Below are 21,861 nucleotides of genomic sequence, written 5' to 3' on the forward strand. Positions count from 1 at the left end.
GAGATAGAGATCGATAGAGAGATAGAGATCGATAGAGAGATCGATAGAGAGATATAGAGATCGATAGAGAAATAAAGATCGATAGAGAGAGAGATCGATAGAGAGAGAGCGAGATCGATCTAGAGAGAGAGAGAGAGAGATATAGATCGAGAGAGAGATCGAGAGATAGAGATATAGAGATAGATAGATAGAGATCGATAGATAGAGATCGATAGATATAGATTTCGATAGATAGATATCGAGAGATCTATAGATAGAGATAAATAGATAAAGATAAATAGATATAGATAGATAGATAGATAGATAGATAGATAGATAGATAGATAGATAGATAGAGATCGATAGATAGACAGAGAGATCGATAGATAGATAGAGATAGCGATAGATAGATAGATAGATAGATAGATAGATAGATAGATAGATAGATAGATATATAGATAGAGATCGATAGAGAGAGATCAATAGAGAGAGAGAGAGAGAGAGAGCTAGATAGATAGCTAGAGAGAGAGCTAGATAGATAGCTAGAGAGAGAGAGCTAGATAGATAGCTATAGAGAGAGCTAGATAGATAGCTATAGAGAGAGCTAGATAGATAGCTATAGAGAGAGCTAGATAGATAGCTACAGAGAGAGCTAGATAGATAGCTACAGAGAGAGCTAGATAGATAGCTACAGAGAGAGCTAGATAGATAGCTACAGAGAGAGCTAGATAGATAGCTACAGAGAGAGATAGATAGATAGCTACAGAGAGAGATAGATAGCTACAGAGAGAGAGAGATAGATAGCTACAGAGAGAGATAGATAGATAGCTACAGAGAGCGATAGATAGATAGCTACAGAGAGATAGATAGATATTGAGAGAGAGATAGATAGATATTGAGAGAGAGATAGATAGATATTGAGAGATCGATAGATAGAGAGAGATATAGAGATTGATAGAGAGATATTGAGAGATAGATAGATAGATGGAGATCGATAGATAGATATAGATATATATCTAGAGATAGATAGATAGAGATCTAGAGATAGATAGATAGAGATCTAGAGATAGATATAGATAGATAGATAGATAGATAGATAGATAGATATCGATAGATAGATAGATATCGATAGATAGATAGATAGATAGATAGATTGATGGAGATCGATAGATATAGAGATCGATAGAGATCGATAGAGAGATATAGATAGATAGATAGATAGAGATCTAGAGATAGATAGAGATCTAGAGATAGATAGATAGCGATCGATGGAGATCGATAGATAGATAGCGATCGATGGAGATCGATAGATAGATAGCGATCGATAGAGATCGATAGATATAGAGATCAATAGATAGATAGATAGATAGATAGATAGATAGATAGATAGATAGATAGCGATCGATAGAGATCGATAGATAGATAGCGATCGATAGAGATCAATAGATAGATAGCGATCGATAGAGATCGATAGATAGATAGATAGATAGATAGATAGATAGATAGATAGAGAGAGAGAGAGAGAGAGAGAGATAGATAGATAGATAGATAGATAGAGAGATTGATAGATAGAGATCGATAGATAGATAGATAGATATACACACACACACATCTGTCTTGCTCTTAACTAAATCAGTTCTCCCTCAAAAAATAGGTTTTTAACCTCCCAAGGGATTTTATACCTGGTTAAATAGAGGCTAAATTAAAATGTATGCTCTGGAATGGTTTACAGTGCATTCGGAAAGTATTCAGACCTCTTCCCTTTTTCCAGATTTTATTACATTACAGCCTTATTCTAAAATGGATTAAATCGTTTTTTCCTCATCAATCTACACACAATACCCCATAATGATAAAGTGAAACGTTTTTGGGAAATTTCTGCAAATGTATTACAAATAAAAAAACATACCTTATTTACATAAGTATTCAGACCCTTTGCTATGAGACTCGAAATTGAACTCGGCTGCTTCCTGATTCCATTGATCTTCCTTGATGTTTCTACAACTTGATTGGAGTCCACCTGTGGTAAATATAGAAAGGCACACACCTGTCTATATAAGGTCCCACAGTTGACAGTGCATGTCAGAGCAAAAACCAAGCCATGAGGTCAAAGGAATTGTCTGTAGAGCTCCAAGACAGGATTGTGGGGCACAGATCTGGGGAAGGGTACCAAAACATTTCTGCAGCATACAAGGTCCCCAAGAACACAGTGGCCTCCATTTTTAAATGGAAGAAGTTTGGAACCGCCAAGACTCTACCTAGAGCTGGCCGCCCGGCCAAACTTAGTAATCGGGGGAGGAGGGCCTTGGTCAGGGAGGTGACCAAGTACCCGATGGTCACTCTGACAGAGCTCCAGAGTTTCTCTGTGGAGATGGGAGAACCTTCCAGAAAGACAAGCATCTCTGCAGCACACCACCAATCAGGCCTTTATGGGAGAGTGGCCAGATGGAAGCCAATCTTCAGTAAAAAGGTACATGACAGCCACTTGGAGTTTGCCAAAAAGGCACCTGAAGGACTCTCAGACCATGAGAAGCAAGATTCTCTGGTCTGATGAAACCAAGATTGAACACTTCGGCCTGAATGCCAAGCGTCACGTCTGGAGGAAACCTGGCACCATCCCTACGGTGAAGCATGGTGGTGGCAGCATCGTGCTGTGGGGTTGTTTTTCAGATGCAGGGACTGGAAGACTAGTCAGGATCTAGGGAAAGATGAACGGAGCAAAGTACAGAGATCTTTGATGAAAACCTGCTCCAGAGCGCTCAGGACCTCAGACTGAGGTGAAGGTTCACCTTCCAACAGGACAACGACCCTTAATACACAGCCAAGACAACGCAGGAGTGGCTTCGGGACAAGTCTCTGAATGGCCCAGCCAGAGCCCGGACTTTAAACTTGGTCGAACATCTCTGGGGAGACCTGAGAATAGATGTGCAGCGACGCTCCCCATCCAATCTGACAAAGCTTTAGAGGATCTGCAGAGATGAATTTGAGAAACTCCACAAATACAGGTGTGCCAAGCTAGTAGCATCATACCCAAGAACACTCAAGGCTTTAATCGCCAAAGGTGCTTCAACAAAGTACTGAGTAAAGGGTCTGAATACTTATATGAATGTAATATTTCTGTTTTTGCTTTGTTGTTATGGGGTTTTGTGTGTAAATTGAGGGGGGAAAAAAGCAATTTGATCAGTTTTAGAATAAGGTTGTAATGTAACAAAATGTGGAAAAAGTCAAGGGGTCTGAATACTTTCTGAATGCAATGTATGTGTACTTAAGATTTCTTTTTTTTTTCAAATTCAGATGATTGTAACAGATATCTACAACCATCGGTTCCATCGGATATTTGCCACCAATGAGAACCTCAGCAGCATCATGGAGAGGGACGACATCTATGTGTGAGTGTCAGACTATTCTGATGAAGGCAGTTGGATGAAGCACTGTCTACTCCACCCTCCAGTGTTAGATCTGTGAAACCTGAGTTGTATTCATTAGGTACCAAACAGAAGGGCATGGACTGAAAACGGGAGGGACTACCTGAACCTGTCCAATTTGAAACACTCGGTTTTCCCTCGCAAAACGTTTTGCTACAGTATGCCCGAATGAATACAACCCTTAACTTACCAAAGATGCGGATATCTGCAACATATTCACCCTACCCTATAGTTCTGTAGCTTTGAGGTGGCAGTGCATTTTTTCTTAATAACTAACATAATGTAGCAGACGTCCGCAGGGTTTCTTTCTTTCCGGTCCTGACGAGAAAGAAAAAAAACTGCACTGTTGAACCAATCCAGTAAATGTGGAGGAGGAATTAAGATGGCGTGTCGCCTTGTTAACATCCAAAAGTGGTAGTCGCGTCACAGGCTCTTTCCATTTCCCCTGGAAACCGGATGCATCTTGTTGTTTCCCGAGCCCGCAGAGGGTGGTTCTTAACTGACTTGCCATGGTAAATAAAGGTTAAATTAATGGGGGAAAAAATAACTCTCTCCTTGTTGTACAGCTTTGAAGTGGCAGTGAACCGGCTGGAGGACACAGACCATGTGGTGATCCCAGTCCACCTTAGAGAAAAGTACAAGCAGTCAGGGTACAACCACACCTCCACTCCTCTGTTTGGCCAGCCCTTCCTTATCACTGTCCCCAGAACACTCAGTGAGGACAAGCTCTACAACATGCTGCTGGTACATCTCTGGTGGGTCACACACACATGCTCTAAAACATGTTGCTGCTACGCCTCTGGTGGGTTACACATACACACTCTTACATGCATACAGTGCATTCGGAAAGTATTCCGACCCCTTGACGTTTTCCAAATTTTGTCACGTTACAGCCTTATTCTGAAATTGATTCAATTGTATTTTTTTCTCATCAGTCTACACACAATTCCCCATAATGACAAAGCAAACACAGGTTTTTAGATTTTTTTTGCAACAAAAAACTATCACATTTACGTAAGTATTCAGACCCTTTACTCAGTACTTCGTTGAAGCACCTTTGGCAGCGATTACAGCCTTCAGTCTTCTTGGGTATGACATTACAAGCTTGGCACACCTGTATTTGGGGAGTTTCTCCCATTCTTCTTTGCAGATCCTCTCAAGCGCTGTCAGTTTGGATGGTGAGAGTTGCTGCACAGATATTTTCAGGTCTCCAGAGATGTTTGATCCGGTTCAAGTTCGGACTCTTGCTGGGCCGCTCAAGGACATTCAGAGACTTGTCCCGAAGCCACCCCTGTGTTGTCTTGGCTGTGTGCTTAGGGTCATTGTCCTGTTGGAAGGTGAACCTTCGTCCCAGTCTGAGGTCCTGAGTGTTCTGGAGCATGTTTTCATCTTGGATCTCTCTGTACTTTGCTCCGTTCATCTTTCCCTCGATCCCGATTAGTCTCCAAGTCCCTGCTACTGAAAAACATCCCAACACCATGATGATGCCACTACCATGCTTCACCGTAAGGATGGTGCCAGGTTTCCTCCAGACGTGACGCTTGGCATTCCGGCCAAAGAGTTCGATCTTGGTTAAATCAGACCAAAGAATCTTGTTTCTCTTGTTTCTCATGGTCTGAGAGTCCTTTGGATGCCTTTTGGCGAACTCCAAGCGGCTGAGGAGTGGCTTCCGTCTGGCCACTCTACCATAAAGGCCTGATTGGTGGCCAAGATTGGCCCAGCCAGAGCCCGGACTTGAACCTGATCGAACATCTCTGGAGAGACCTGAAAAAAGCTGTGCAGCGACGTTCCCCATCCAACCTGACAGAGCTTGAGAGAAGAATCTCCCCAAATACAGGTGTGCCGAGCTTGTAGCATCATGCCCAAGAACACGCAAGGCTGTAATCGCTGCCAAAGGTGCTTCAACAAAGTACTGAGTAAAGTGTCTGAATACTAATGTAAATGTGACGTTTCAGTTTTTGCTTTGTCGTTATGGGGTATTGTGTGTAGATTGCGGGGGGGTGGGTCCATTTTAGAATAAGGCTGTAACGTAACAAAATGTGGGAAAAAATCAAGGGGTCTGAATACTTTCCAAATGCTCTGTACATACATTCATGCGCTACAGCAAGCTTTACAACATGCTGCTGCTACGCCTCTGGTGGGTAGGTAACCATCTCAGAAACTGCCGCTAACTAACCTTGTACTCTGCGCTCTTGTTAAGTACTTAGCCTAATTGTGACAGATGTTGCTGTGAAAAGGGCTATATAAATACATTTGATTGCTCTTTTCATTGTTTCTATGGAACGTTTTTTGGTTTCTAGTGTAAACAAGACTTTGACACAATATCCTGATCTTTATATGTTTTCTCATGAAATGTTTTGTACGCCGGGAGCACTGAAGAACTGTGTAATAACAGCACTGAGGGTGGATGTTTCTTTCTTCGAGGGGAGCATATCAGTTATGTTGAACAGTTAGATGTTGTTGGAGTATGTCTATGTATTGAATGGTAACTGATTATATTAATATTGTGTGTTTTATGTTGTATGGTGCAGTCGGTTTGTGCATTCTGTCGTTGAGGAGGACGACACTGAGGAGACAACACCCTCTTCTAAACAACACACTGTCAATGGAAATGCTACTAATGGGGTCCTGGAGGACGGCTCGCCCAGTAGGTAACACACACACTCAAGAACACACACTCAAACGGACACACTTACACATGCGCTCACCTAAGACTGAAGAATGTTTTATATGATTGTGTATTGTGTTTCCCTTTGATGTGTTTTGTAATTGATATGTAAATAGATATGTACAGTGTAGTTGTTTTATTGATATTACTCAGGGCTCATCTGCAAAAGAGACTGTGGTCTCAGCATTAAATAAAGGTTAAATAAAAAATGTAACCCCTGTCGATAAAGCTATTCCAAAAACTGATCGGCTGATCCATTCCAGGCCAGATGGAGACTGACGAGCAGGATGGAGACGACGAATCCAGTCAGGACCAGGAGCTTCCCTCTGAGAACGACAACAGCCAATCAGAGGACTCTGTGGGTGGCGGGGACAACGAGCTGGAGAACGGGGTTGGTCTAGGGGGAGAGAATTCAGGGACCAAAGGTCACCAGAACCAGATTTCTACGACGATGGAGGACAAGAAGAGATTGTTTACATTCCAGTTTAACAACATGGGGAAGATGGACTTCAGCTTAATCAAGGAGGAACCGCGGCAGATCCGGTTCAACGAGGGACACCTCAGACTCAGTGGTAAGATAGGCATTTTGCATACAGTATGCAGATGAAGTCACAACCCTCCGATAAAGATAAAAACATGGTAACGTTCTAATAATATTATACTTATTGTAAGCACTAAGCAGTGCCTCTACTAGTTGTTAATGCACAATCCACCTTTCTCTTTCTGTTATATTATCACCTTTACAATTAGTCTTAAAGGGTATATTGCTCTCTCCCTGTAATAGACCGGTCCTATCTCTCTTTGGACTGGGAACCAGAGGTTAAGAAGAAACACTTTCATGAGGGTATCACAGAGGTAAGGCTTTCTCCTCTCCTCTAACACTAGAAACCATTTTACCTACACTACCCTTATTTATTTGGACAGTGAATATAAAATGTGATTTTTTTAATTTATTTCAGATAATAAAATGTTTCATGTAAGGGGTGACAGTACAGAATGTCACCTTTTTATTTGAGGTTATATTCATACATATGTTTTACCATTTAGAAATTAAGTCACTATGTATCTAGTCCCCCCCATTGGAATACTTTTTTTTCCCATGAGTATTTGGACAAATTAAAGTGTATTAAAGTTGTCAACAGTTTAGTATTTGGTCCCATATTCCTAAACGACATCAAGCTTGTGACTCTACAAACTTGTTGGATGCATTTGCAGTTTGTTTTGGATGCTTTTTTGCCCAATAGGAACTGAATGGTGAAAAATGTATTGTCATTTTGGAGTCACTTTTATTGTAAATAAGAATAAATGTTTCTGAACACTTCTGCATTTTTTTAAATATATGTATTTAAACTTTATTTAACTATGCAAATCAGTTCAGAGCAAATTCTTAATTACAATGACTGCCTGGCTTTAGGCCTCCTGTGGGGATGGGGGCAGGGATTAAAAATACCCATGAATGTGAATGGTACCATGGATAATCATGACAAAAAATACGTTAGAAAGTTACAGAGCAACAAAGATCATACCACCCAAAAAAAGCTAACCACCCGTTCGTTATTGGTAATGGTGAGGGGTTAGCATTTTTTTGGGGGGGGTGTATATGATTTTTGTTCCTCTAACTTTCTCACTCATCATTATGACAGGTGACATTCTGTATTGTCGCCTCATATGAAATATTTGATCTAAAATCCAAAATGCTGGATTATAGAGGAATTTACATATTTTTGCATCGCTGTCTAAATAAATACAGAGGGGTGTATAGTATATCAATTAATGTCAGACTCCTCTGCATGGATGTCTTTGTCTGTCCTAGAATAGTGTTTCCCAAACCTGGTGTGCTTGTTTATAGATCAAATAGTTGGAATTGCTGGAGGTATTTGAGAAGAGGCTTGGAAACACTGTTGTAGAATGAATGTCTCTCTTTAAGCCTCGGATGGTAATAATTGAACTAAATAAATAATAACCTAAATCTTGCTCTGCCTGTGAACAGGACTTTGAGAAGCATGAGAGCATGGAGTATAAGCCTCAGAAGAAAGCTTTCTTCAAGCTGAAAGACTGCATCGAGCTGTTCACCACCAAAGAGAAGCTCGGAGCTGAGGACCCATGGTGAGACTTAACTTCATATTGTCAAGGCTAATAAAGGAAATAATGAACATTTAAAAGAATAGTTCACTCAAAATAAAAATAAAAAGAATACATGTTTTAACATGATATTAATCTCCATTAACCCAGAACTAAAATCTTCTGTGATTTGGTCAGATGTGTAATTGATCCTGTCTGTCTCGGGTAGTACCACTATCTGATCTTTTGTTGGCTGGAGAGACACTGCTTTTTTAATTTTTTATCGTCAAATCAAATATAATCTAATAATTCATGAATCTATCCCAGGTACTGTCCAAACTGCAAGGTGCACCAGCAGGCCACTAAGAAGCTGGACCTGTGGTCTCTGCCTCCAGTCCTGGTGGTCCATCTGAAACGCTTCTCCTACAGCAGATACATGAGGGACAAGCTGGATTCACTAGTTGATTTCCCACTCGGGTACGGTTTTGACCAGACGGCCATACTTTTTTGTCAAAACAAGCTATAATGTCAATGAACAAGTATAATTGTGAAAGTAAAAACACTCAGCTGTTTCCCTATGATTTAAAGGGATACTTCTGGATTTTGTTCTACCTCCCCAGAGTAAGATGAACTCGTGGATACCATTTGTATGTCTCTGCGAGCAATTTGAAGGAAGTTGCTAACATGCATGCCCATACACTTCGTCATTGTGCTGACGCTAGTTAGCATTGGCTCACGAAACTACCTCTAACATCCTTCATACAGGACAAAGACATAACATTTTTATCCACATGTTCATCTAACTCTTGGGAAGTAGTTAAAGGGCTTCGTTGCCAAAATCCAGAAGTATCCCTTTAAGTTGTAAATCACTTATACAAATGTTAAATATCTCTTGAAGAATAAACAAGGAATGCTCCCCCCCATGAATGGTTCTTTGTGTGATTCTTTCTCCAGTGACATGGAAATGTCAGAGTTCCTGATCGACCCTAATGCTGCTCCCTGTCGCTACGATCTCATTGCGGTCTCCAACCACTACGGAGGCATGGGAGGAGGACACTGTAAGTCTGATTTTTAAGTATTTTTATTTGACAATTTAGTCATCAACACTAGAAGTGCAGACAACTTTATTTGAACGTAATGTGTATTCAAAATTATACATTCAGACATTGCTAGCCACAGTCTTATCCGAGTTGATTCAAACAAGGAAGATGAACCAACAGTCTTAATTCCATGTGTGCTTTTAGCAGACAAATGCTCATCTTCTCATCTTGTCTTTGGGACACCTTAGATACTGCTTATGCGAAGAACAAGGATGATGACAAGTGGTACAACTTTGATGACAGCAGTGTCTCTCCAGCCAACAAAGATCAGATAGTGGTGAGTTCCATGGTCCTCTAACATCTTGTCAGATACACAGCACTGCCCAGTGTGAATTGAATGTGCACTTCATGTGTGTCTCTGCTCAGTCCAAAGCAGCGTACGTGCTGTTCTACCAGCGTCAGGACACAGTGAATGGAACAGGCTACTTCGATCTGGACCGAGAGGAGGAGAACAGAGAAGGGGAGGAGGAGAGGAAGAGCGTCGCCTCATCCCAGGGGGCCTCTGCTTCAGTCCAGAGCGACGAAGAAGATGTAAACGACAATGTCACCATGAAAACCAACTGAGCTGGAGAAAGAGCGACAGAGCCAACAATATCCATCCTAAGCCATATCGACAGACACAGAGCAGTGGGCCAGGCCTGAGGCTGTGCACTGACCTCTGACCCCATCCAGCCCTACGAAGAGTGGGCTACCAGGGGAAACTAAACACTGAGAAGTTTGTCAGTGCTGGAACACCCAAGCAACATTACTAAAGAAATCAGGGCCTATAGATGTCTGTGGCCTGACTGACCGGTCTTATTCGTGTCGCAGTGAGTCTTCTCCATGTCCATTCTACATGAATCATCCACTCTGGAGGAAAAAGAAGTCAAGCTCTGTTCTGATTCTGAACAATGACATAATTCTGAAATCGAATGGATCCATTAGAAGCGTTAGGAAGGCCTGCATTACCAAGTTCAGTTCGTCATAGAATCAAACACAGAATGTCACAGTGCAGTGGTGTCGCTGCTTTGGCGCTTCGAACCGATACTCCCTCCCAGCCACCTGCTTTAATTTTGTTAAGTTTTTATCTTTTTGAGAGCACAAAGCATTAGCATACCATTTTACCATTCTTTTTAAGCTAGGCCTTGTAAATATATATTTTTTTGATGAACACTGAATTATTATTACGTTTAATGATGCGCTGAAGCCTTTTTGGGAATTCGTCCTAATACTTTTATTTTGTTGCACATTCACCTCTACCCCCATTTTTTAAAATAATGAATCGTATATTAGTGCCACGTACTTCAATTGTTTTACAAATTACTCTGAGCCAGGGTCTTCTCAGTTAAAATGCTTTGAATGCTGCCTTTTAAACACTGGTCAACAGAACACACATCCACACATAGTGACTATGCTCTGTGTAGAGTAGGAGTGCTGATCTAGGATCATTTTTGCCTTTAGGATCATAATGAATAAGGTTATATGGACAGGGAGGGACCTGATCCTAGATCAGACCTCCTACTCTGCTTTGTGTATGTGAGGAGGAAGAGCAAAATACATTTCATAATGTAAAACAGCCAAACCAGTCATGTGGTGAACTTGCATTTTAGACACAACTAATGTACACAATATGAGCCTTATAATTAAGTTGTTTTTTTATTCTGCTGGTCCCTACAGTAAGTATACTCCTAGCCACATGAAGTCAAGTTCCAGAAACAACCCCTAGACACTTTTGTAGATCTGAAATTATCAGATAGGTTAGGTGAATTTTTCGTCCCATTTCGTCCCATTTCACATACCTATCACATGACAAGGTGGAGCTACTACCATATTCAGATCTGCATAAGTGATTAGGAGACGTGTTTGCATATTAGGTAGGTGCTTTTCTGGGATGACCCACCACTCTTAGGCTGTATGATGCATTACTAGCTTTACATGGCTTCTTGAGCCTCTCCTCCGCTACCTGCTCCTTCTAGAGGCTTTTTGAGATTATGATTATTGGTGATACATTAGATTTCTGTTTCTTGGTTGGATCACCTCAGCCTTAACTCTTAATCTCAGATTGTCGTCTTCAGCACATTATTATGTCACGCTGTCTGTGCATGGCCCCAAAACACACACACTTAAACAGGACACAGATACGAGCTGAAACTCATTCATACATTCACAGGAACACTTACGTTCACACCCTCAACCCTGTCTTTGAAACATACATGAATAGCAACCGCTGCTACCGGAATTCAACCAATTTTTTTTAAAGTCAAAAGCGAGAGCCCGAATGTATGCTGAATGACTGACTTGAACTGATCCACTTGTAAGGCCAGGTTGGGTTTTTTTGCCTCTTTTCTTGCTTTGGTTAAATGTGAGGGGGGAAATAGTAGGGGGTTCATTACCTTTGATAGAAATACCTGGGTACTGCTGTATGTGTCCACTCTTCCAAGGGAAAATAATGCTTCATTGTGGTTGGAGCATGAAGTAGGGTCTTTCGCTGTAGAGGGCGGGAGGGATGGGTGGAGGGTAGTATTACTGATCAGCCTGAGTGGATGAGATATGGTGATTACATATAGGCTATATAATACTGTACATAAGAGTTCACTCTGTGAGTGCACATTTGATAACATGTATTTATTTATGTAAGAATTTAATAAAAAAAAAAAAAATATATATATATATAAAGACCTTGGCAAGACCGACGATGTAATAGGAATTTGGCTTTATAGTCCACGAGTTCAGGGTTGTGTCCGAAATGGCGCCCTATACATAGTGCTCTGGTCAAAAGTAGAGCTCTATAATTTTGGACACATGCCCAGAATTCTTGCCTGTACTCTTCTCTTCTGGGGGATTGAATATTTTTTAAAGAGCTATTGTTCTGACTTTTTTTGTAAAGGTGAATACATTCAGCATCCTTGCATGACAGGGTTTCCAGGTTTGGCTGCGTTTGAGTTCACTTGGGTTTACATTTGAAATGTGCATGTGTATTTATACACAAACTTCAATAAAGTTGTGTAAAGCCTAGTACTCATTATTTTCTGTAAACTATTCGGAATTACCAACCTGAAGGTTGTGTAGGCTATAATGTAACTTGATTGATAATGACTCTGATTGGGTATTCGTGCCCTAAGGAGGTAAACGTATAACGAGCATTCCTGGCTCAACAGAAATTGGAAATAGAGGCCCTCTTGTGGTTGAAGCTGGACCATGACTGGATATTATGGTTTATTCATACTATACTAAAACATATTTTGTCGGAGATTCTTAAGTGTTGAAGCTCAGCACAAACATGGATGACCATTTGTCTAACTTGATTGTTTATTAGAGACTTCTTCAGAATGCGTCTGGCGCATTTTAGAATTTCACCCAAAATCACAATGGCCAACATTTTGCGCATGAATTGAAATACTCCCTTACCCACAACCCAATACGAATGGAGCTGGTGTGCGGTGCTTTACGCCCAGTTTGACGTTTCCCGCGAATTTTATTCACAGTTGATAGCATACTCCTTAATTTACCACATGGATCGCTGGAAGGAGTTGGAACATACTGATAGACTATGCGGGTGCGCGTGGCTGTGCTAGACTGAATCGCGCGTGTATTTTTCTTAAAAGCTCGACTGCACAGATAATTGTTCTGCCTTTGTTTTCTTTACAGGGGAGATGGTTGGCTGCTTCTTGCACCCACAATACGGTGTACGCACAAGAGAATATTGCATTGCTGGGCTGGATCAACCAATCACAATTATAAGGTTGTTTTGTGTGTATGCCATTTAACTGTTCTTAATTATCGGATTGTGATATAGCTTTGTTGTAAACTATTAAGCTATACTGGTATTCGATATTCTCTCTGTATTAATTCCTACGGTCTGTGATTTGTCGCATCTTTCATTCGGGACACCAGGTAGGTTGATGCGGTTGAAAACGGCACGTGGATGTTCAGCAGCCTATCAAATCAATTGTTGATAATGAAATATACCTCTTTGTGGATAAAAAAGAAAGAAAACTACTTCTGTTAATACACAGTCAAACGCTGTGTAGTCTAGGTCTAAAATGAGAACTTGGCCGAGACATGATGCAAAGTCCAGCCAGGTCATTTTAGGGGAAGGACAGTGAAGTCAGGAGACTGAGTTGGTTGGGGACTTGGATGGGGTTTCAATTGCGTTTTACGCATGGGACGTGTTGAACGACACAGGTACTGTATATGACGCACAATCATGGAACAGTACATTCTCGTGGTCATTCTGAACCATTTGGACAGAAGGCAGACATACGGATGACACCGCTGGTTTGTTCCTTTCCACTGTTCTCCGGCTGAGGTAGTAGTTTGTGCTGTTGGTTGGGTTGTGACATGGCCCGCTGTGGAGATAACTGCGCAAACTACTGCCTTGCTGGCGCTGGTGATATGCACATCAAGAAACCTGGATTATTATTTTTCTGGAGCAAAAACATGTTTGGATTAAACCGATCCAAATTACTTTTTGGCATTCTGAGTAACTGGACTTGTGCTGTTGTAACTTCATTAACATTCAATTAGGCCTGTATGTCTAATTTGTAGGCATATTCATAACAGAAGTGTTAGCCTATACATAGGTACACTATATATACAAAAGTATATACACCCCTATAGCTGACTGGTGTATAAAATGTAGCACACAGCCATGCAATCTCCATAGACAAACATTGACAGTAGAATGGCCTTACTGAAGAGCTCAGTGACTTTAATTGTGGCACCGTCATAGGATGCCACCTTTCCAACAAGTCAGTTCGTCAAATTTCTGCCCTGCTAGAGCTGCCCCGGTCAACTGTAAGTGCTGATATTGTTAAGTGGAGATGTCGAGGAGCAAAAGCGGCTCAGCCCTGTAGTGGTAGGTCACAAGCTCACAGAACGGGACCGCAAAGTGCTGAAGCGCGTAAAAATTGTGTCCTAGGTTGCAACACTTACTACCGAGTTCCAAACTGCCTCTGGAAGCAATGTCAGCACAAGAACTCTTCGTTGGGAGCTTCATGAAATGGGTTTCCATGGCCGAGCAGCCACACACAAACCTAAGATCACCAGGCGCAATGCCAAGCGTCGGCTGGAGTGGTGTAAAGTTCGCCGCCTTTGGACTCTGGACCATCTGGCAGTCCAACAGACGAATCTGAGTTTGGGCGATTCCAGGAGAATGCTACCTGCACCAATGCATAGTGCCAACTTTAAAGTTTGGTGGAGGAATAATGGTCTGTGGCTGTTTTATCGTGGTTCAGGCTAGCCCCCTTAATTCAAGTGAAGGAAAATCTTAACGCTTCACCATACAATGATATTCTAGATGATTCTGTGTTTCCAACTTTGTGGCAACGGCCCTTTCCTGTTTCAGCATGACAATGCCCCCGTGCACAAAGCGAGGTCCGTAAGGAAATTGATTGTCGAGATCGGTGTGGAAGAACCCCATCGAACACCTTTGGGATAAATTGGAACACCGACTGCGAGCCAGGCCTAATCGCCCCAAATTCAGTGCCCGACCTCACTAATGCTCTTGTGGCTGAATGGAAGCAAGTCCCTGCAGCAATGTTCCAACATCTAGTGGAAAGCCTTCACAGAAGAGTGGAGGCTGTTATCGCAGCAAAGGGGGGACCAACTCCATATTAATGCCCATGATTGTGGAATGAGATGTTTGATGAGCAGGTGTCCACATACTTTTGGTCATGTAGTGTAGGTGGTTGTCATCACCAACTTGAGCACTTATTTTTTTTTTGTAACATTCAAAATAAAGTAAAAATATTAAATATTAACTTGCCATTAATTTAACATTTATAGTACTCTATTGCATCATGTATAAAGATTAAAAGAGACATTTTTATCTAAGCCTACTGGAGTTGTAGCCTAGACCTATATGCACCCATTTCATCTGACTGCCAGAGTTGTTTTAATACAAGTGCTTCATGTTAGTCATGATTCTCTCATGCAGTGTGTCTTCTCAGGTCTTTGTCACGCCAATAGTAGAATAATCACATCACAGATGAAGAGGGGGAGTCACGCTGTGTGCCGTCAGGAAATGCCATTAGAGAGGAGATAGTGTTACCCTCCATTCAGGCAGCCTGTGTAGTATTTCTCATTCACTCAGGTGCTCTAGTTATTCACGGAGAGTGAGAATGAATGAAATAGCAATACTACTACTAGGCTTACTACACATCAAATCACTTTATTTTACAGATTACAGAGAGTCAATCCTGCCAGTGCATCGCCTGGTCTCATAGAGTAGACATAACAGCAAATGTAAATCTGGGACACTCAAAATAGTATGATTTGTAACCATGCCAATGGCAAAAATGAAAGTGGGGCGGATGAATGTGTGTAAAACATGAACATCTAGCAATCCAAAGGTTGTGTGTTCGAATCTCATCACAGACAACGTTAGCATTTGAGCTAATTAGCAACTACTTGCTACTTTACAACTACTAACCCTTCCCCTTACCAAACTCTTAACCACTAGCCTAGCTAACGTTAGCCTCCCTGCTAACAGTATTCGTAACATATTGTACGAATACCTCGATGGCCCTGATAGAACTTCACTGGTTATGTGACCTTGAAACCATATATCCTGAGGCTGCATTTATTGTAGCTGGGGATTTTAACAAGGCTAATTTGAGAACAAGGCTACCTAAATTCTACCAGCACATTGATTGTTGTACCCGCTCGAGCAAAACACTTAGAGCAGCAGTGGTTATCTTCTGCGACGCATACGAGATCCTCCCCCGCCCTTCGGCAAATCTGACCATGACTCCATCTTGTTGCTCCCCAACTTTAGGCAGAAACTAAAACAGGAAGCACCGTGCTTTAGTCAGACCGGCGTTGGATAGACCTATCGGATTCCACACTTCAAGATTGATTCGATCATGTGGACTGGAATATGTTCCGGGTAATCTTCCCTAGCCAGAAACTGTGGATTGATGGCAGCATTCGTGCGAAACTGAAAGCGCGAACCACCACATTTCATCATGGCAAGGCGACTGGAAACGTGACCGAATACCAACAATGTAGTTATTCCCTCCGCAAGGCAATCCAACAAGCAAAGCGTCAGTATAGAGACAAAGTAGAGTCGCAATTCAACGGCTCAAACACGAGACGTATGTCGCAGGGTCTCGACAATCACGGATTACAAAAAGAAAACCAGCCCCATCGCGAACATTGACGTCTTGCTCCCAGACAAATTAAACAACTTCTTTGCGCGCTTTGAGGACAATACAGCACCACCGACACGGCCTGCTATCAAAGACTGGGCTCCCCTTCTCCATGGCCAACATGAGTAAAATATTTAAACGTTTTAACCCTCGCAAGGCTGCCTGCCCGCCCAGACAGCATCCCTAGCCGCGTCCTCAGAGCATGCGCAGACCAGCTGGCTGGTGTGTTTACGGACATATTCAATCAATCCCTATCCCAGTCTGCTGTCCCCACATGCTTCAAGATGGCCACCATTGTTCCTGTTCCCAAGAAAGCTAAGGTAACTGAACTAAATGACTATTGCCCGTAGCACTCACTTCTGTCATCATGAAGTGCTTTGATCATATCACCTCCACCCTACCTGTCACCATAGACCCACCCCAATAGGTCCACAGATGATGCAATCGCCATCACACTGCCTTATCTCATCTGGAGAAGAGGAATACCTATGTAAGAATGCTGTTCATTGACTACAGCTCAGCATTCAACACCATAGTACCCTCCAAACTCATCATTAAACTTGAGACCCTGGGTCTCGACCCAGCCCTGTGCAACTGGGTCCTGGACTTTCTGACGGGCCGCCCCCAGATGGTGAAGGAATTAAAAATCTCCACCCTGCTGATCCTCAACACTGGGGCCCAACAAGGGTGCGTTCTCAGCCCTCTTCTGTACTCCCTGTTCACCCATGAGTGCGTGGCCATGCACGCCTTCAACTCAATTATCAAATTTGCAGACGACACAACAGTGGTAGGCTTGATTACCAACAACGACGAGACATTCTACAGGGAGGAGGTGAGGGCCCTTGGAGTATGGTGTCAGGAAAATAACCTCTCACTCAATGTCAACAAAACAAAGGAGATTATCGTGGGCTTCAGGAAACAGCAGAGGGATCACCCCCCCCCCCCCCCCCCAATCCACATCGACGGGACAGTAGTGGAGAATCTATTGCATCTTGCCTATGCCACATGGCTATCGCGCATCCATATATTTATATGTACATATTCTTATTCCATCCCCTTACATTTTGTGTGTGTGTGTATATATATATAAGGTAGTCGTTGTAAATTTGTTAGATTACTTGTTAGATATTACTGCACTGTCAGAACTAAAAGCGCAAGCATTTCGCTACACTCGCGTTAACATCTGCTAACCATGTGTATGTGACCAATTTTTTAGAACTGAAATGTAATCCTTTCTGGAACTTGATTTCTGGCCAGGGCTGCTAACGGTCTTGGGTCCCAATATAAGTATCTTGCATTGTTAGAGGACAAGACACATGTATGTGAACACTTCAACACAAAACATCGTTTTTATTCTCTGAAAAAAAAACACATGGTAAAACTTTTCCCCAAAGTCGTCATTGCATATAAATACATATCATAAGTCAAATAATAATATTTGTAAATGTTTAAGTATCCTCTAGTTTACAAAATAAAGGGGTAGAAGAAATTAGATTAGTCAAAATTTGTAGCAATAAGTGTTCAGCGTTTCACCATGGTCCTTTTTGTTCCTTGTTCATAAAAATACACAGACATTCTTCAATCTTCCCATCACCACGGAATGGCCTCAATTCTAATCCCATTCATTTTCAGTTACATGGATGAGTGTGGGTTTGAGAGAATTTGGAACAAAACAACAGAAATTGGTAGACTACTAAAATATACAGCAACAGGAGAGGCAAATATAGCCTGGTAACAGCCCAGTTTGTGCTTTATAACCAACCTGCCGTGTAAGCAACAGTTTATGGCATACAATGACTGACAGAGGAGTTGGATAAAGAACATACGAATCTGCTACCAGGCTAGGTTAAATATATCTCCTGATTCAAAGTAATAATGTCAAAATGCACTTTTCATTTGATACCCTCTGTTTACTCTATTGTTCTACTCTAGCAAATGTACAAATACTTAATGTCAAAAGGTCCACTGCCTTCAGCAATGTATTAATTCCAGTACAACTCATCTTTTTTCCTTCCAAACTACCAGGTGTGGGAGGCACAGTCTTCAATCTTTCTTCACATTCATCTAGTAGGAAACACATTTAACTATGTATTCATACCACACAGTTAAGTACGAACAACCCCTAAATGTGTTACAACTTAAGTTATATTACAGTACATGTTAGTCAGTCTTTCTGGACACTTTGGGATAATAAATACAATACTGCATATCCCATTGCCACACTTTACAAGTGTGATCACTTTCTTTGAAACCCTCATTCCTAGAAATACCCCCCCCCCCCAAAAAAAAAAACACAGAAATATGTAGAAAACAACATACAAAACATAATTTAAGGTCCTGAACAATCAAATCAAATCAAATTTATTTTTATATAGCCCTTCGTACATCAGCTGATATTCTCAAAGTGCTGTACAGAAACCCAGCCTAAAACCCCAAACAGCAAGCAAAGCATGTGAAAGAAGCACGGTGGCTAGGAAAAACTCCCTAGGAAAAACTCCCTAGAAAGGCCAAAAACCTAGGAAGAAACCTAGAGAGGAACCAGGCTATGAGGGGTGGCCAGTCCTCTTCTGGCTGTGCAGGGTGGATATTAAAACAGAACATGGTCAAAATGTTAAAATGTTAAAATGTTCATAAATGACCAGCATGGTCAAATAATAATAATCATAGTAGTTGTCGAGGGTGCAACAAGCACGTCCGGTGAACAGGTCAGGGTTCCATAGCCGCAGGCAGAACAGTTGAAACTGGAGCAGCAGCACGGCCAGGTGGACTGGGGACAGCAAGGAGTCATCATACCAGGTAGTCCTGAGGCATGGTCCTAGGGCTCAGGTCCTCCGAGAGAAAGACAGAAAGAGAGAATTAGAGAGAGCATATTTAAATACACACAGGACACCGGATAAGACAAGAGAAATACTCCAGATGTAACAGACTGACCCTAGCCCCCCGACACATAAACTACTGCAGCATAAATACTGGAGGCTGAGACAGGAGGGATCAGAAGACACTGTGGCCCCATCCGATGATACCCCCGGACAGGGCCAAACAGGCAGGATATAACCCCACCCACTTTGCCAAAGCACAGCCCCCACACCACTAGAGGGATGTCTCCAACCACCAACTTACCGTCCTAAGACAAGGCCGAGTATAGCCCACAACGATCTCCGCCATGGCACAACCCAAGGGGGGGGGGGGGGCGCCAACCCAGACAGGAAGACCACGTCAGTGACTCAACCCACTCAAGTGACGCACCCCTCCCATGGACGGCATGGAAGAACACCAGTAGGCCAGTGACTCAGCCTCTGTAAAAGGGTTAGAGGCAGAGAATCCCAGTGGAAAGAGGGGAACCGGCAAGGCAGAGACAGCAAGGGCGGTTCGTTGCTCCAGCCTTTCCGTTCACCTTCACACTCCTGGGCCAGACTATACTTAATCATAGGACCTACTGAAGAGATAAGTCTTCAGTAAAGACTTAAAGGTTGAGACTGAGTCTGCGTCTCTCACATTGGTAGGCAGACCATTCCATAAAAATGGAGCTCTATAGGAGAAAGCCCTACCTCCAGCCGTTTGCTTAGAAATTCTAGGGACAATTAGGAGGCCTGCGTCTTGTGACCGTAGCGTACGTGTAGGTATGTACGGCAGGACCAAATCGGAAAGATAGGTAGGAGCAAGCCCATGTAATGCTTTGTAGGTTAGCAGTAAAACCTTGAAATCAGCCCTTGCCTTAACAGGAAGCCAGTGTAGGGAGGCTAACACTGGAGTAATATGATCAAATTTTTTGGTTCTAGTCAGGATTCTAGCAGCCGTATTTAGCACTAACTGAAGTTTATTTAGTGCTTTATCCGGGTAGCCGGAAAGTAGAGCATTGCAGTAGTCCAGCCTAGAAGTAACAAAAGCATGGATTAATTTTTCTGCGTCATTTTTGGACAGAAAATTTCTGATTTTTGCAATGTTACGTAGATGGAAAAAAGCTGTCCTTGAAACAGTCTTGATATGTTCTTCAAAAGAGAGATCAGGGTCCAGAGTAACGCCGAGGTCCTTCACAGTTTTATTTGAGACGACTGTACAACCATCCAGATTAATTGTCAGATTCAACAGAAGATCTCTTTGTTTCTTGGGACCTAGAACAAGCATCTCTGTTTTGTCCGAGTTTAAAAGTAGAAAGTTTGCAGCCATCCACTTCTTTATGTCTGAAACACAGGCTTCTAGCGAGGGCAATTTTGGGGCTTCACCATGTTTCATTGAAATGTACAGCTGTGTGTCGTCTGCATAGCAGTGAAATTTAACATTATGTTTTCGAATGACATCCCCAAGAGGTAAAATATATAGTGAAAACAATAGTGGTCCTAAAACGGAACCTTGAGGAACACCGAAATTTACAATTGATTTGTCAGAGGACAAACCATTCACAGAGACAAACTGATATCTTTCCGACAGATAAGATCTAAACCAGGCCAGAACTTGTCCATGTAGACCAATTTGGGTTTCCAATCTCTCCAAAAGAATGTGGTGATCGATGGTATCAAAAGCGGCACTAAGATCTAGGAGCACGAGGACAGATGCAGAGCCTCGGTCTGACGTCATTAAAAGGTCATTTACCACCTTCACAAGTGCAGTCTCAGTGCTATGATGGGGTCTAAAACCAGACTGAAGCGTTTCGTATACATTGTTTGTCTTCAGGAAGGCAGTCAGTTGCTGTGCAACAGCTTTTTCTAAAATTTTGGAGAGGAATGGAAGATTCGATATAGGCCGATAGTTTTTTATAATTTCTGGATCAAGATTCGGCTTTTTCAAGAGAGGCTTTATTACTGCCACTTTTAGTGAGCTTGGTACACATCCGGTGGATAGAGAGCCGTTTATTATGTTCAACATAGGAGGGCCAAGCACAGGAAGCAGCTCTTTCAGTAGTTTAGTTGGAATAGGGTCCAGTATGCAGCTTGAGGGTTTGGAGGCCATGATTATTTTCATCATTGCGTCAAGAGATATAGTACTAAAACACTTTAGTATCTCCCTTGATCCTAGGTCCTGGCAGAGTTGTGCAGACTCAGGACAATGGAGCTTTGGAGGAATACCCAGATTTAAAGAGGAGTCTGTAATTTGCTTTCTAATGATCATGATCTTTTCCTCAAAGAAGTTCATAAATTTATTACTGCTGAAGTGAAAGCCATCCTCCATTTGCGAAGGCTGCTTTTTAGTTAGCTTTGCGACAGTATCAAAAAGAAATTTCGGATTGTTCTTATTTTCCTCAATTAAGTTGGAAAAATAGGATGATCGAGCAGCAGTAAGGGCTCTTCGATACTGCACGGTACTGTCTTTCCAAGCTAGTCGGAAGACTTCCAGTTTGGTGTGGCGCCATTTCCGTTCCAATTTTCTGGAAGCTTGCTTCAGAGCTCGTGTATTTTCTGTATACCAGGGAGCTAGTTTCTTATGACAGATGTTTTTAGTTTTTAGGGGTGCAACTGCATCTAGGGTATTGCGCAAGGTTAAATTGAGTTCCTCGGTTAGGT

The 21,861-nt window shown here is 42.1% G+C and overlaps 1 protein-coding gene across 3 annotated transcripts in view; it reads left to right on the forward strand.

Moving 5' to 3' along the window:
• Positions 1-12,227, forward strand: part of LOC100306760 (ubiquitin carboxyl-terminal hydrolase 15) — a 78,508-nt gene extending 66,281 nt beyond the window's left edge. For all 3 annotated transcript variants that reach the window (XM_045721881.2, XM_082977579.1, XM_045721880.2), the window contains 10 exons: positions 3,274-3,368; positions 3,971-4,159; positions 5,936-6,051; positions 6,336-6,644; positions 6,857-6,927; positions 8,063-8,178; positions 8,461-8,610; positions 9,088-9,191; positions 9,422-9,510; positions 9,600-12,227. In XM_045721881.2, the coding sequence (XP_045577837.2) occupies positions 3,274-3,368; positions 3,971-4,159; positions 5,936-6,051; positions 6,336-6,644; positions 6,857-6,927; positions 8,063-8,178; positions 8,461-8,610; positions 9,088-9,191; positions 9,422-9,510; positions 9,600-9,797 (1,437 nt within the window). In that variant the 3' untranslated portion in view covers positions 9,798-12,227. The remainder of the gene's footprint in view (positions 1-3,273; positions 3,369-3,970; positions 4,160-5,935; positions 6,052-6,335; positions 6,645-6,856; positions 6,928-8,062; positions 8,179-8,460; positions 8,611-9,087; positions 9,192-9,421; positions 9,511-9,599) is intronic.
• Positions 12,228-21,861: the final 9,634 nt, after the last annotated feature.

The sequence above is a fragment of the Salmo salar genome, chromosome 07 (assembly GCF_965601325.2).
Source record: "Salmo salar chromosome 07, fSalSal1, whole genome shotgun sequence".
In the NCBI taxonomy this organism is placed as follows: domain Eukaryota; kingdom Metazoa; phylum Chordata; class Actinopteri; order Salmoniformes; family Salmonidae; genus Salmo; species Salmo salar.